The sequence below is a fragment of the Arvicola amphibius genome, chromosome 4 (assembly GCF_903992535.2).
Source record: "Arvicola amphibius chromosome 4, mArvAmp1.2, whole genome shotgun sequence".
NCBI lineage: Eukaryota > Metazoa > Chordata > Mammalia > Rodentia > Cricetidae > Arvicola > Arvicola amphibius.
This window is the reverse complement of record NC_052050.1, coordinates 1,890,868-1,906,167: the sequence shown is the minus strand read 5'-3', so window position 1 is coordinate 1,906,167 and position 15,300 is coordinate 1,890,868. Positions and strand designations below refer to the sequence as shown.

The following is a 15,300-nucleotide window of genomic DNA, read 5'->3' as shown; positions in this document are numbered from 1 at the left end:
GTTAACTGGCCACGGAAAGGGAGTCTCCTAGGTGTGGTGGCATACACCTGTGATCCCGCTATTCAGGAGGCAGAGGCAGGAGGATCGGGCTATATAGTGAATTTGCTCCTGAGACCGGCCTGAATGAAATACGTGAAATCTTATCTCAGAAACAAAACAAACAACAACCAAAAGGAAAGAAAAAGGGACAGGTTTTCTGGCCTCTGCTGTAGCACAGGTGGACACTGTAGCTGTCCCCAGTCCATGTCCCCACCCCCAGGAAGGGGGACATTTCCACGTGGACCAGATTGCACACTAGCCCTCCAGTGTGAAGCCAGGTTACCAATAGTACCAGAAATCTTTAAAACTGAGGCATTGGGGTGACATGCAGGGTGACTCAGATGGCTGACCTTTTAGCTACTTGACTCACTGTACATTGGTAGAAGTTGAGGAGGGTGTGGTCTCCTGCTGCTATGGCTACCTGTGGTTTTCAACTTTATCACAAATGTGTTATCTCTGGAACCCACATGTGCTTTTGGGGGTCTTATGTCCTATGTTCCCCAATACTTGGGGTCCTGGAACCTTCCTGTCCCCAGCTGTCCTAGCCCCAATGTCACCCTCTTCAGTTACTGCTCCCTCCTTTGATGCGCAAAGGCTGACTCACTACCCTGGCGTGCCAGGGGCTTCCGTCTTTCTGGGATCTGCCATGCCAGGGCCCTGGGATGGGCCACCTGCTGCCAGTCACCCCTGCTGATACTCCACTCCCTGGAGAGGTTCATCAGGCGGCAGCTGTAAAGATTTACCTCCCTCATTCACTGTTTGCTCTGGCACATTGGGCCTCCTTTCCCAATCTGATCCGGTTTTTCAAGTTTGGGGCCCACCTGCCTTGTGGCCCTAACGCTCTAGGTCCCCAGGAGATGGGTGGATTCTGCCCTGGCTGAGGCTAGCTAGAAAGCCTCTTCCCGTGGCTGGAGAGGTGGCTCAGTGGTCAAGAGTCCATACTGCTTTTATAGAGGACCTGAGTTTGGTTTTGAGCACCCGTGTCAGGAGCCCACAGCTGCCTGTAACCCTAGTCTCCGGGATCTGATGCCCTCATCTGGTCTCCACTCGTGTGCACATACCCCCAACATCATTACAATTAATAAAGCATCTTTTTCTAAAAGAAAGCAAGCCTCTTCCTTGTAGCACAGCACACCTGGAAGGATCTTCCTGGGAAAGGAGAGGGTGGGAGATCATAGAGCCCACAATGAAGGCCCAGCCCCTACTTCTTTCTCTGTCCCTCCTGGCCTGCAGTCCTTCAGACAAGGGCCAGTGGACAAAACTTCTAGTGGCCTCTGGCAGAAATCAGTACCCCTGGCCGCAGACTCCCCCTCTGCAGTGGGGTGCTCAGGGCGGCTAGTTGTGCCTCTCCCGCATGCTGTGATCGTGGTACTCTGGGGGTTAAGTGCTGGCGGCTGTGCATGCTCAGGCCCCACTGCACGTGGCTTCCCGCAGCTGCCTGTAAAATGCAGTTTAAAATTCACCATGTGGGCTGATTTTGAACGGCGCCAGCTTGCAGTTCTCTCTCTCTCTCTCTCTCTCTCTCTCTCTCTCTCTCTCTCTCTCTCTCTCTCTCACTCATATGCACACACACATACACACACGCACACGTGTACCCTGTTCTGTGTCTTTGCCCACGTGGGCCCCTGCATGCATACCCACCATATGTCGGGGGTGGGGACAGGCTACCCAGCTGGGGCTCTGAACTGAGGGTTCTAGTGGATCAGGACACTGCTCTGTGTCTGACTGTTGACACATCCCAGATGGAGCAGTAGCTGCTGTCCTCTTGGGCCTGACACCCATCAGCAGAACAAAATCCTATAAGACACTTCACACACCTATGGGTATCAGGAGTCCCCTTTAAGGATCTGCTGTCTGATCACACTGCTTTCCGAGGTTCCTGGACTGGCGTGCACTGCTTTTGTGGGCAGAAGAGAGCTTTCTGTTTCGTCTTGACATTGACTCGTAATTCTGGCCCTAAAGAATGTGGACAGAGTAAAGAGCAACAACCTATGGAGATCTAGCTATGCGCTTGGTCACCACTGCCCCGTTCCTCCTCTTGTAGACCTGATAGCCCTTTTGAGGGGCTGGTTGCACAGGCCAAAGGAAGGGGGGGTGGGTGTAATCCAAAGTGAGAGAGTAGGGCCAGTGCTGCCCAGGACTCAGTCCGCATGCCCATCGTGGTTGCCTGCTTTCCCCCTGGGTGTAGTTATAGCCCATTCCCAGGTGTCTGGGATGTTAAGAGCCAGGAGATAGTGAGTCATGGGAACGTGATCAAGCAAAGCCCTGAGTACTTCCTGGGTCCTTCCTTGTCTCGGGGGCAACGGGTTTTCATCCAGTGGAACTTACAGATGCAGAAAAACACAGAGGACCCTAGGACTTGCTACTTGGGAGCTTGTTTTCTTGCTTGCACACTGGTGGCTTCTGGTCTGAGTGTAGAAAGCTCTGATCTGTGGCTTTGGGTTTCTGCGAGCCCTGTTCTGAGAATGTGGGACACTGCCCTGATGACCTGCTGAACAATCAACATGCCTGGGCACGTGTGCTGGTGGCAACCAAGGCCATGTCCCCATGGGGGACCGTGCCTGTGGCCCCACCTCTCCCCTGGCCTCATCCATTTATCTCATCAGCGATAAGGGACCAGGCTCCTTCACAATAAATTCTGTCCCCATATGGTCCCCAGTCCCTTCAGGCACAAGGGAGTCCAGGTCCAGAGTGGGCCAGGAGTAGGACTTCTGTCCTCTTTAGAGGGGTCTGGCAAACCTGAGGCCACTTGCCCTGACCCTCGGTGTGTAAGTTGTCACCGACTTTGTGCACACAGCTTCCTATTGGCCACACACAGTTATGACAGGGATGCAGTTTCTGGGGTGGTCATCGTCCCCTTGCCATATAGTGTTAGGCTTCATCCAGGTCTGTGGTCGTACACTCAGGGCGTGGTGCTGGGCAGACGCCTGTGCTGTTTTTGCCCCTGGCATCCACGGGTGCATTTATCCAGGTGACTCAGGGTTTGCTCACAGCTCCCACCAGCTGTCGCCTTTGCCCTTTGACCACAAAGGATGACCTGCAGGGCGGTGGTCAGTAAGCAGCATGGGGCTGGCATGGTGAATCGTAGATCTGGCCACTGCCCACCCTGCTGACCTGGACCAGGTGGCTGGTGTGGCCTCACACGTGGTGCTAACTGGTGTAGGAAATCCATGCAACGCCCGATCTTCAGTCAGTGCTCAGTGTCCCTGTGGTCATTGGAATTAAAACACTAGCTCATGGGCCTAAGAGGGTTCCCCAAGAATCTGGCCTCCCCAGACGAACCTCCCAGGGGAAACTGATGCCCTAGAGGAAGGTGCCCTCCAGCTAGGACTTCTGCTGTCAGAGGAGTTCTTCTGGTTTCCATGGCGACAGTGGATGACAAAGAGGTCTCCTGGGGAAGAAAAGTCTTGCATCCGGCAGGACCAGAGGAGCAGCTTAGCAGCGTATGCTCCAGCCTCCAGGCACAGATGTGGGCCCCCCTTCTCGTTTCTGTCCACAGCACCCAGCCAGGGTCCCGGACTCCCCCAAAAGTTACCAGCTAGTTGCCAGGCAGGCAAGTGGAACTAGACTGCTGGGTTTCTCTACACAGGAGGAGAGGAGAGAGTCTGCCCTGCAGGCGAGATGGCCCGGGGCAGAGAGGGCAGGCAGGCTTGTTGGTCTTGGGTGGTAGCATTGTGTGCCCGACCCATTCGTTACATGTCTCCTGTGGCCAGCTGAGCATGACTTGGGGTCTCAGGCCCCTGGGAAAAGAAAGGGAGCAGGAAACTTGTGCTCAGTTGACAACAGGAGATACGTGACCCTTCCGGCTGCCTGCCTGGCCTGAGCCCTCATCCCTAGGTGTGGAGTGGGAGGCAGGTGTGGGGATCTGATTTGGTCATCATTGGGCTTACAGGAAAGTGTGAGGGCCCTTGGTGCTCAAGGCTCTTCCCTTCTACTTTCTTCTGTCATGTGCTTGTTAGAAGCAGGAGGTGGCTGTTGGCAGCTTAGTGCTGGCTCTGTAGACTGTCGGGGGCTCAGCTCAGCCCAACGCTGGGCAAACAGACACTAGTCCAGCCTGGAGTGTATGCTCCAGGCAAGTGGTGTTCAAGTTGGAAAAGCCCTGGATGGTGTTGACCGCTGAGCCTCTGTTGTCTCAGTCAACCCTTCACGTGTAGGCCAAGCCACATCAGTTCCCCGAGGCGTTGGTGTCCTGGGGAAACGTTTATGGAGCCGTAGCCATGCCCAGTGCTCCGTGGCACGTGATGTGAGCCTAGGCCCCTGCTAAGCCGGTCCACAGCACCAGTCCACCAGCTCGGCTGACACCACGGGTCAAGAGGACACATTCTGCCGGGGCAAGTGGCTCCAAGACCACTTTGTCCTCCTGGGACTAGTGCCAGCTGAGGACCCAGGGCCCAGAATGCCTTTCTCATGCAAACTGGCAGTGAGGCCTTGGGTCAGAGAGGGTGGTTTCCTGTGCCTTGCACAGGAAATGTGTCTGCCCTGACATATGGCTCAGTACACCGGACTGGTTGGTGTGAGGTCTGTGTAGGTGCCATTCCCGCTGCACGCGGGTAAAAGCCTGTCTGCACAGGGCCTCCTGCCACGTGTTCCTGCCCTACGCGTGTGCTTCCATGTGGACACCTGAGCTGCCCACAAGGATGCCAGGCACGATTAACTCAGACTCTAACCCCTCATTTTAGACTCCTGATTCTTCTTCCCCTCCCACCGGGCTTTCTTTCCCAGAAGCTCCCGTGTCTAGAGTCACGGACCTTCTGTGGTGTCCATTGTTTAGTCCTGGTGTAGGCTCAGTGATTGGGAATATCTAACCCACTTTCTTTCCTCCAGGGGACGTCCTCTTCCAGATGGCCGAAGTCCACCGGCAGATCCAGAACCAGCTTGAAGAGACGGTGAGTGTGGCCTCTGGGACCTCCACCTTGGGTTCAAGGAGCAGACATGGCTGAGCAGTTGGGTGTCAGCTGAAGAGGAACGGCCATGTGCTTTATCTGTGTGTCTACCGGGACTCCCGTAGCCGTGCGGTCAACACTCAGAGACAGGAACACAGGTCACACGAGTTACAGTGAACTTCCAGGAAGATGACTGTGTCTCAGGCTCCCAGGAAAAGAAAGGAAACCAGGGCCTCATGCTCGGTTGGCCACCGGGACCTGTGATAAGTCAGCCATGGAAGGGTCGCTAGTGCCTTGATGTTAGCCCTCGCCAGGTCCCCGTTCTTGCTGTTCATGGGTGTCAAAGTCAAAGTTTTTTTCTTGATTCAGGTTCAGTTCCTTCAGCCCTTACCTGAACGTCAGAAGGAGGGTGGTGGAAATGGGGTGTCCAGGCTTGAAAGACTTCTGTCCCATCCTCAGCCTTAGGAGCCTCCTGGCTCCTTGGGGCCTGCGTAGCCCTGGAGGGCTCTCCTTGCCTGGTACCGTGTCCAGGCTGGCTCTGCTCCCGTTGCCTGCGACATGTCTCACAGCTGCCTAACAGTGTGTTTCCTCCCTGCCTCCAGCTGAAGTCTTTCCACAATGAGCTGCTCACACAGCTGGAACAGAAGGTAGAGCTGGACTCCAGGTACCTGAGTGTAAGTACAGCCTGCGCCGTGCCTGCTGGGCCGCCATTGCCAGGCCTGCCCCTGCTTCTGCCTCTCCTGGAGATCTGTCTCCTAGCTGGACTCCCACCCTAGTGGCCTAGAGAAGAGCCGTGTGCAGCTCCCCTGCCTCTCAGCCTCTCATCATAAGCCAGTGACTTGGCTTGTACCGTAGGACCTACTGAGTGCCTTGTCTGTGTCTCACTGGCCTTGCCCCTCAGCCCAGGCTGCTGCAGTTCCCACGACCTAAGTTTTTGGCCTTGCACCTACTGTTAGGGCCAGGGGATGAGGGCAGGCTGCTTCCAGGTCTGATTTTGGTCTTGGAGGTTAGGGATCTGCCAGAGGAAGATGATGAGGAGGCCTGCAGCTGTGGCCAGTGCCTCACTCTGGCCAGCGGGAACCTGCTGTGGCTAGGGAGCGGGGAGGACTGAGGAGGGGGCATCGAGCCGTCTGCAGCACTCACAGGTGTCCATGGTTGTGCCGTGGCTCCCCAGGCTGCACTGAAGAAGTACCAGACGGAACAGAGGAGCAAAGGCGACGCCCTGGACAAGTGTCAGGCCGAGCTGAAGAAGCTCCGCAAGAAGAGCCAAGGGAGCAAGAACCCTCAGAAGTACTCGGACAAGGAGTTGCAGGTAGGGCGGCAGCTGCCTGCACATGGGCGCGTAAAACCCCAGGCAGCAGCTGTGCCCCTTTCTTGGCAAGGAAGAGCTTCCCCATCCGCCCATGAGCTCACTTGGGTGTCTGTCGAGGGAGGGAGAAGCCCCCAGCTATGGCATGGCAGGGCTGGATTTCTGGAGTGACAGCCTAAGTCCTTGAGCTGGTGGGGTGGTTAACTCGGCAGAGATGCTGGGAAGGTTCTCAGCTACCATGCAGAGGCTCAGGCTAACCCTCCCTTTGACCCTCTGGATTCCTGCCCAGGAGCCAGACCCCAGACTGCTTTTCTAACCGATCTGTGATCACCAACTCCAGGCTGGTCAGTCAAGGTCATCTGAGGCAGATGGCCCCGGAGGCTTCCCAGGGCCGGATTCACGACCATTTTCTCTGCCCCTCCACCGGTGCGCAGCAGGTGCTGTGTGCTGATCAAGTGTAGGATATTGTGGCCAGACTGACACTTACGTCAGAATCCAGGACTGTGTCCTGAGACTGAGCAGGCCAAGAAACCCCGCACCTACTCTTGCAGGCCTAGCTGCACAGATAAAAAGGTGTACCAGGACACCCAGGGCCTGGAGGGAACAAGGTGTGCTCCAAGGCTTGGGGTCCCCACTCTTACCTGTAGCATCAGACAGCACCCACCACCCAGGTGCATTCCTGCCCAAGACATGTGATGCTCCTCTTGCGCCCATAGTGCCCCTGGCATCTCCCCTGGGCCCAGGGGAGTGGGGAGGGCTGAGGATGCCAAGCTGCCCTTCCTTGATCATGGTGTAGCTAAGAAAGTCAGCGGCTCCAAGGTAGCCTAGGAGAGTTGTCTCTAAGCACATGCACTCCTGATGGGGGATTTCACAGGCCTGGATGGCACTCTTCATGGGAAGGGGTTGCCATAGCAGGAAGCTTACGGTCCCTGCAACCTGCTGCTGCTATCTCACACGTACAGCTTTTGCAACAGGATGCCTTCCTCTTCAGGCACATTTTCCTGAGTCCCGGGTCTTTGTTTTGATTATCTGTATACATGTTTGTGTGCGTGAAGGTTCGTGTATATACAGGCACACATTCATATATGTGTGCATGTGTGTGCAGAGGCCAGAGGACAACCTTAGGTCATTCCTCCTTAGACTCTCTCCTCCTCCTTTCTGAGAGTCTGGCTGACTTGAAGCTTGTCAAGGAGGTTAGGCTGACTGACCAGCGAACCCAGGGATCCACCTGTCTCTGCTCCCCAGTGCTGGGACTACAAGTATAGACCTAGGTTTGTTCGTGTGTTTTTTAATGTGGGTTTTGGGGCCCACACTCAGGTCTTCATACTTGCAAGGCAAACGCTTTATCAACCTAGTACGGCTCCCAGCCTACTTTAGTGTTTTGTTTTTTGTTTGTTTGTTTTTTGAGACAGAGTTTCTCTTTGTAGCCCTGGCTGTCCTGGAACTCACTCTGTAGACCAGGCTGGTCTTGAACTCACAGAGATCCACCTGCCTCTGTGCTTTATCCCGAGTGCAGGGATAAAGGGATGCACCACTACTGCCCAGCTTACGTTAGTATTTTTAATGACCATCTGTGACCCATGGCTGCCTCCAAGGACATGTTCAGGCTGAGGCTGTCACACAGGGAATGCTGTTTGTGGACAGCGCCTCAGGTGAGCTGCAGGATTTATCAGTGTCCAGCTGTTGGTGCCTTTTGTCAATTTACTCTCAGATGGCCAGCAGACATCACCCTGTGCCTGAGAGGGGAGCGGGCTCTTCAGTGCTGGTGTGGGCTGCACAGATGTGGGCTGTGCAGGTGGGATGGCTCCTCAGTACAAGCATGGACCATACAGGAGGGCTTTCCATGTGTAAGCACACAACCTAGAAGGAGCCTTCGAGGCACCAGTTTAGCAGCCCGATGATGGGCTCATCTTGTTTCTCCCCTGGTGACAGCCTTATTTAGACACTAAACACTATAGAACACACGTGAAACCTACAGTACACCGTGCCTTAGTAGATCGGTAGAACTGCACAACCGTCGCACCGATCTGCAGCAGTTTACCAACCTAAAAAGAAGCCCATAGCCAGCAGCATCCACCCCCATCCGCCCCCACCCCCACCCATCACCTACTCTCCCCACTCGAGAGCACCTACCTGCTTTCTGTCTCTGTAGATCTCCGTGTTCTAGACATCAGCTGCCACTGAGTCACACCGTGTGACTTTGAGTCTGGCTTCTTGCACCAAGCTTGTTTTCAAGGTCTGTCCATGTTGAGCACGAATCCGCCACTCTCTCATGGCCAAGTCAGTGTTGTTCTGTCCACGGTTGAGTGGCTTGCCTCGACAAGGGTGGCCGGTCCCTTTTCTTCTCAGCCCTAGTCACTGTTAGTTTCCATCCAAGGCCGCCATGTGACTGGGGGACCCTGCTGAGGGCACAGAGACTCAGGGAAGGGCAGGGCCAGGTGTGAAGGCCCGAGCTGCAGGCTGTTTCCATCTTATTCAGGTGTGGCTCAGAGGGCTCATCTCCCCCCTTTCTCTCTCAGGCCTGCCCCTTCCTCACCCCCATAATGTCAACCATCTCGAGAAACACTCAGTCCAGTCTCTGCTGTTGGTCACAGAGCCAGGGGTAGAGCTTGTTCCCCTCAGCTGCCTGTGGCTGTGGCTCTGGACTTCTGTATGGCACCGGCAAGGCCTTTTCTCGCAAGTAGAAATGCCTGCTGCCTACTGTATACTTCGGCCCTCAGGGGCTGCCTAGGACTTTCTGGGTGCCTGCTTCCCATGGGGCTGTAGTGGCCACCTCCCCAGTGAGTCCTGGTTTGTCCTGACAGAGGCTAGGTGTGGAAGAGACTTGGCTATCTTGCCCTGCTTCAGCTCTTATGGGCTTCGTGGTTTTGAGCAAGGTGAGGTCTTTCGCTTCCTAGTCCCATGTGACTTTGTGCCTGACTTTCTGCACAGATCTCAAGGCCGTCCATGGTTTCCATACTGTTGATCACACACATGAATCACGGCTCCTGCTACCTGTGAGGATGCTGTAGGTACCCAGCATGTTTCCCTGGAACTGCAGCTGCCGTGGGAGGTCATCCTGATTATATGAACGTGTCTCCTGGTAAACGTGTGTAACCCCAGACTCAGATGCCTACCCCTCAGGCTCCTGTGTCTGAGTACACCAGCTTAGCTGTGACAGGACGAGGTGTTCCTGCCCCTTCAGTAGGGTGTCCTCAGAGGTCAGAGCCAATGCTGGTGCACTGGAGAAGGACAGTGACTTCCTGCCCAACCTCAGTTTCCTGAAACAGTGAGAGAGCATGGCTCTGGGCTTCAGGTGACCGGAAGGGTGACCTCCCAGTGAGTCCACTGCAAGCAGGTGCTGTGGCCATGATAGCACCCTAGGCTTGGGTGCCTCCTAGCCTTCTCTCTTGAAGTGTCTCATGCCAACTTCTTTCTAGTTTCAGCCTTATCCAAAGCTCCCTTTGGCCTGTCCCAGAGTGTGGTTGCATAGTGTTCTGCCAGGCCCTTCTCTGCCCAAGTCCCAGGGCTCTTACTCGGCTGCCTCTTGGCTCCAGTGTGCACGCCCTGTATTTCTCTGGTCCCTCAGTGAATGGCCTGTACTTACCTGGCTGTGTCAGTTGGATTTACTTTAATTGTTGCTGTTGCTGTTGCTGGCAGGCTATGGTGGGGTGGGGGTAGGGTATTAGAGATTGAATCCAGGGCCTTATATATGCTAGGCAAGTGCTCTGCCTCTAAGCCGTATCTGTCTATACACCTGGATCTATAGAGAAGTTGGTTTTTTTTTTTTGGGGGGGGGGGCTTGCCTAACTCGCCTACCCTTCAATTCACTCTGCAACTCAGACAGGTCTATGAGCTTGAATTCGTCTGCCTCATCCAGCTGTGTGCAGGCTGTGCTACCACCAGCCCTGACTGTTTTCCTGAGATTAGCAAGAGACAGTGTTCCTGATGCCCAAGCATCTCTCACCTCATACCTTTGAGGGCAGAGAATGTTCCGTGTATGGCTGCCCTGGTTCTTCTGAGTTCAGTGAAGGTACACTGACTGCCATATTGGAGTATCCTGTCAGCCTTGCTATAGTCAATCAGGCTACTCGAGAACCCTTGCCCCAGGTGCAGGTCCTACAGACTCCCAGTGCTTTGCAAATGGCCAGGGGTCCCATCTGACCTATGCATAGGGCGTGGCTGCCGGCAGCTAAGTAGGAACTTGAGGCTCTTCAGCATGGGAGCATCTTCCCCTTCAAGGGAAGGAAATATTTGAGCATGTGAGCTGAGCTGAGCCCCACTCCTCTGCCAGGTCTAGGTCCTCCACGGTGGCCCCATCACTCCAGGTCGACCTCACCTCACAAGGGTTGTTGTGGAGCTAAAGACTTTGGCCAGGTGTTGGTTGCTAGAGAAATATCCTTTGCCTCCCATGGTTTCCTGTTTTTTTTTTTTTTTTTTTTTTAAACTCCTCCCAAGATGGCCCACAGGTGGGTCTAGTAGCTGAGTCCTAGTCAGCTGGGGGCTCAGAGGTCTTTGCTGACTCCTGTAATGTTATGTCCACTGGGCCTCTAGATGGCTAGCAACATTAGCAGAGGCGCCATGTTCTGCCCTTGGGTGAGGGCAGGATTCTAGTCTTCTAGGGCTCCTGGAACTGCTTCGTAAGCTAACTGGGAAGTGGGACTTGACCCCACGCTCTGGGATGGCCTGAGTGTGGCTTGAGACCACAAGAGACATAGAAACAGAGGCCCTGACCAGGCCCACCTGTTGCTCCAGCCTGGGAAGGGCTTCCCTGCTCCCTTGACATGCCCTCTTGTTTGTCTGAGGTTTCTCCACTCTGTATGCCCCTCACTGGCTTGGCCAGAGCCAAGCAGGGTCAGACCATGGTAAGCCTAGGGTTCAGAAAGTCAAATGTAGGCTAGTGTGGACATCTGTGTGGAAAACATCCTGGGACAGGCACAGAGGCCCAGATCTGTGAGCCTTACCAAAGCGGGGGGCCTAACAACAGCCACCGCTGGAGAAGGGGTGCATGTATTTGGCTGCCTTGGTCCCAGCAGCCCTGGTCTTGGTATGCACGTCGCTGGCCTTAGCTTGTGCTTGTTGAGCATGATTCCCTTCCCTGTCCCTGAGAAGTGAGCAGAATGTCCCAAGACCCGGTTCCACCGATCTACCAGTAGGGTCCCTTGTGTGGTTGGCGCCTGGGACACAGTTAAACACGGCCCGACTGTATATGCGGGGTTCTTGGAGTTCTTGGGAACAGGAACTCACAGGCAAGCCCGAGGCTGCTGAGCCTCTGGAATTCACAGTGACAGACCCAAGCCTTCAGGAGTTCTGGCCTGGCACGCAGCCCCACCCTGTGCTGACCTCTCTCATAGCCTCGGTCGGGCGAGGCTGGACCATACCAGAAGGGTGGTCACTGAACACGGGTGTTGTAGGGGACAGAACTGGGGCTAGGGAGGTGTGAGGTGGCCAGACTCTGGCACGGAGGATGGCGCTTACAGCAGCACTGTTCGGGTCTGCAGGTGAGAACTGCTCAGAACTGAGCTTGCATGCCGAGAGCGCCAGAGAAAACTAATTTTAATTATAGGTCAGAGAATGGGAGCTCAGAAGCATTTGGGGCACTAACTGGGACGGGTAGTTTTACAAGAAAAGGGGAAGTTCTGAGAGCCCTCGCTCATGGCCTGAGGGACTGCCCTGGTGCAGCCCTTCCCTCCAACACATTCCGTCACCGTAGGGTTGCCACCACGCATCGGGAAGCACATGTGAGGTAGGAAAGGGGTACAGTGACCATCTCAGAAACTGGGGGGTGACTCAGCCCCCTTGAGGTGATAGGGGAGAGAAGCCCTAGAATATGAGAGGTGCCTGGCTCTCTTTTACCTGGCCAGTATCTCCTCCCGCAGGGATGAGGTGGAGGTGAGGGCCATGCTGGCCCAGTGGCCGCAAAGCCTCCATTAACTCGATAGTGTGACCCACCCAGCCGGCATCCGGGGACTCTCTTTCCACACGTTCCTCACGGGCACCCTTTCCTAGCACCCTGGCTGAGCTGGGTGTGCTGATGTTCAGGCCTTGATTCCTTCTGGTTTTGCCCCATTTGACTCCTCCCCCAACCTAGCTCTTGTTAGAACAAGACAGGCACAGGTAGGAAGCTGTCTACAAATGACAGCCTCTGAGAGTGTAGCACGGCCTTTGCTCTTCCTGCTGGGTGACCCTGCCATCCTGTCCCTCAGATGGCCCTCACCCTTCCGAATAGAGTGTGTGGGGAAACGGGGATTAGGAGACACATAGGGCAGAGCCTGCCGGTGTGCTGCCTGCCGGTGTGTGCTAGGCTTGGGCTGGGGGGTGGTGTGTTTCCTTACACCCTTGTGCCTCCTGAGTACTGAGGGAGATGCAGCTTCGTGCTGAAGCCCCAGAGACCCATGTAAGAGCCCAGAGAGAAGCACTGGCTGTGGGTAGGCCTGACCCCATCCAAGACACTGAGATGGATCTGACCCTGGGGAAGGCCCTGGAAGGTCTCCTCCACCCGACCCTGTCAGTACAGGGTCCTCCTGTTGGTAGAGAGCATGCCAGGCTCCCTGTCCAGGCCAGTGTCCTTGGTCCTCCCTGAGATGACGCAGGGAGGTAAGCAGGTACAGGCTAGCTGTGTAAAAAGGGGGAAGTGGTCAATGTCCTGGGTGGGTACCTGCCTTAGGGGTGGGGTGGGGTGTCCACAGTACTCCCACAGGGATCCCTGGGTCTAGGTGTGGATTTATTCACCGTGACACAGGGCCACTTTGGTGGCTCGACACCTCCGGACCTCTCACTCGCCTCCCTTTGTGGGGTTTGTCTATGCCAGGGGCCTGAGAGAAGGGAGCAGTCCATTCTATTTAAAGGGCTGTATAATTAACAAAGTAAAGAGAAAATAACCGCAGCAGAGATCTTCAGAGTACAATAGCAGAGGCTGGCCCGCCGGAGCCTGATGTGGCACAGGCAGTGTGCCCTCGCTCCGGCAGACAGCGGGGACGTGCAGGCCTGGCACCCAGTGCGGCCTCACCCTGTAGCATCACACGGTCAGGTGGGGACTGCTGCCAGGTCCTGGGGACTACCCCATACCCACACCCATCCCTCGGGGTATCCCAGGGACAGCCTTGGCCCATACCACCTGGCTCCATTGACAGGCAGTTTTGAAGACTGAGTTTCTAATACATTAACTTTTGGGAACATTTTAGTCCATGGCAGTGACTACAATGCCCCCAAAAGTTAATATGCTAGAAGCCGTTAGAATAGCTAGTCCACCATACAGTAGCCCCAACCCTGTCCACCCATGGTCAGAATCTGCTGGCTCCGTGCACTGCCCTGAGTGCCAGGCCCTTTGAACCGGGGAGGCCTTTCCTTGGCTTCGGTTCTCCAGTTCCTTCAGACAACATGGAGTGTCAGCTTCTTGCTGCTCCCTCCTCCCCAGCACAGCCTGGGGGTTCTGTGTTGTCTCCTTGGGAGTCCTGGCCCCCAGTGTAACAGTGCAAGCCTCACGATCTCCTCACAGGCTGTAGGGGACCTTGGGCAGTCCAGGGGTTCGACAGTTGTGGGAAAGCCTCTGTGGTCAGTGGGTTAGGGTGAACCACAGCAATTTCAGATTTTTCTAGAACATCCATCCCCCCTCTGAGTCACAGGCTGGCTCTGGAGCAGAGGAGACATACTTTCCAGTCACTCTGCCTTCTCGGATTGCAGGGCTGCTGTGCCGGGTGACTAAGTGGGAGCTGCTCTCTGTGGGTCTCAAATGCTTTCAGCTGGGCGTTTCTATAGTGCCGTCTCCATAGCACCCAGCTAAGCAAGGAGCTGTGAGGCAGCGTGGGGCGGGCGGGGACAGCAGGAGCTGGCCACTGCGGGGACAAGGCTTAGTGCCGTTCTGAATGGCCCGATGCCAAGCCATTGGCAGTGCAGGCTGGGGTTGTGTTCTGTCCTCTGTGCTTCCCAGAGAACGTAGACGTTCCACCACACCAGAGAGCCCCATCCATAGCACCAGTCGAGGGACTCGGAGACCTGAAGGGCAGCCACCACCTGTCCCCTGTCCTCTACCGTCTTCCCTGCAAAGGGACACTTCACTTGGCCCAGATTTCCAGGATCTTCCTAGTAAAACTGTGGTCTGTCTGTGAGGGGGCAGTGGCCTGGAAAAGGAGGTCAGGGAGGTCGGTGGTTATTCCTAGACAGAAGTGGCAGCCGCTTGTCACTGGCAGGCTTCGCCGTGCTACTGCCCCGATGCCTTCGCTCCCAGGTCGGACTGGAGCTGATGATGTCAGCCCAGATGGGCGTGTGGTCCAGGACTCTTCCCTGCCTCCCAGCTGGGCATTCTTCATAGTCCCTCAGTGTACTGTTCTGGGGCGGTGTCTCCCCTTTCCTGGAACCACCCCTAGGTGCCCAGGCGTGACCTGTGCGGTTACATTTAATCCTGGGGGTACATAAGTAAGTGAAAATCTTCAAAGTAAGACAATGTGCCCTCCTAACTGCCAGGCTGCCAGACCTGCTAATGAGGCCGGGCCCCATACCAGTACCCTGCACCCCAGGGAGCCGAACGCTCTGTGTGAAGGTAGTGCGCAGCCTACAAACCCAGAAACTGCCAGTGGTGGGCTGGCTTTGGGCCTCAGTTTGGAAGGTGCTGTTCTCGGGGCAGGGAGACCCAGGGGGCGCTGTGGCCTGATTTATACTGCTGTCCTAGGTGACAGTTCCAAGTGGAGCCTCTTTCTGAAGTCCCCTGGAGAACAAAACGAGGCAGATTATCACCAGGCTCTCTCCCTCCCAGCCAGAACCTCAGCTAGCTCTCTCTAACTTAGACTCTGCCGAGTCCTTCTGGCTGCTGTTGTCCTTGAGAAGGCTCCGGAGGAGGGCGGGGGCGGTGGCCCAAGGATCCACCCTAGCCTCAAGGACCTTGGACATTCCTGAGCTGGCCACCAAGCCGGAGAGCCTGTGATACGTGTGTGTGTGTGTGTCCGTGTCCACCTGTCTGTATCCATACCCTTGTGCCTGAGATCAGATCTTAGAAACTATTCACAGCCTAGTTGAGCCCTGAAGGCCAGAGTGCCCCAGTCCCAGATGGTTGCTGGGCTGGGGCAGAATGAGTGGGACCCAGGAAAGCCAGTG

The 15,300-nt window shown here is 55.6% G+C and overlaps 1 protein-coding gene across 6 annotated transcripts in view; it reads left to right on the top strand.

Moving 5' to 3' along the window:
- Nucleotides 1–15,300, top strand: part of Baiap2 (BAR/IMD domain containing adaptor protein 2) — a 65,976-nt gene that overhangs the window by 35,349 nt on the left and 15,327 nt on the right. For all 6 annotated transcript variants that reach the window (XM_038325016.1, XM_038325011.1, XM_038325015.1 and 3 more), the window contains exons 4-6: nt 4,864–4,925; nt 5,525–5,596; nt 6,097–6,234. In XM_038325016.1, coding sequence (XP_038180944.1) covers nt 4,864–4,925; nt 5,525–5,596; nt 6,097–6,234 — 272 coding nt within the window. The remainder of the gene's footprint in view (nt 1–4,863; nt 4,926–5,524; nt 5,597–6,096; nt 6,235–15,300) is intronic.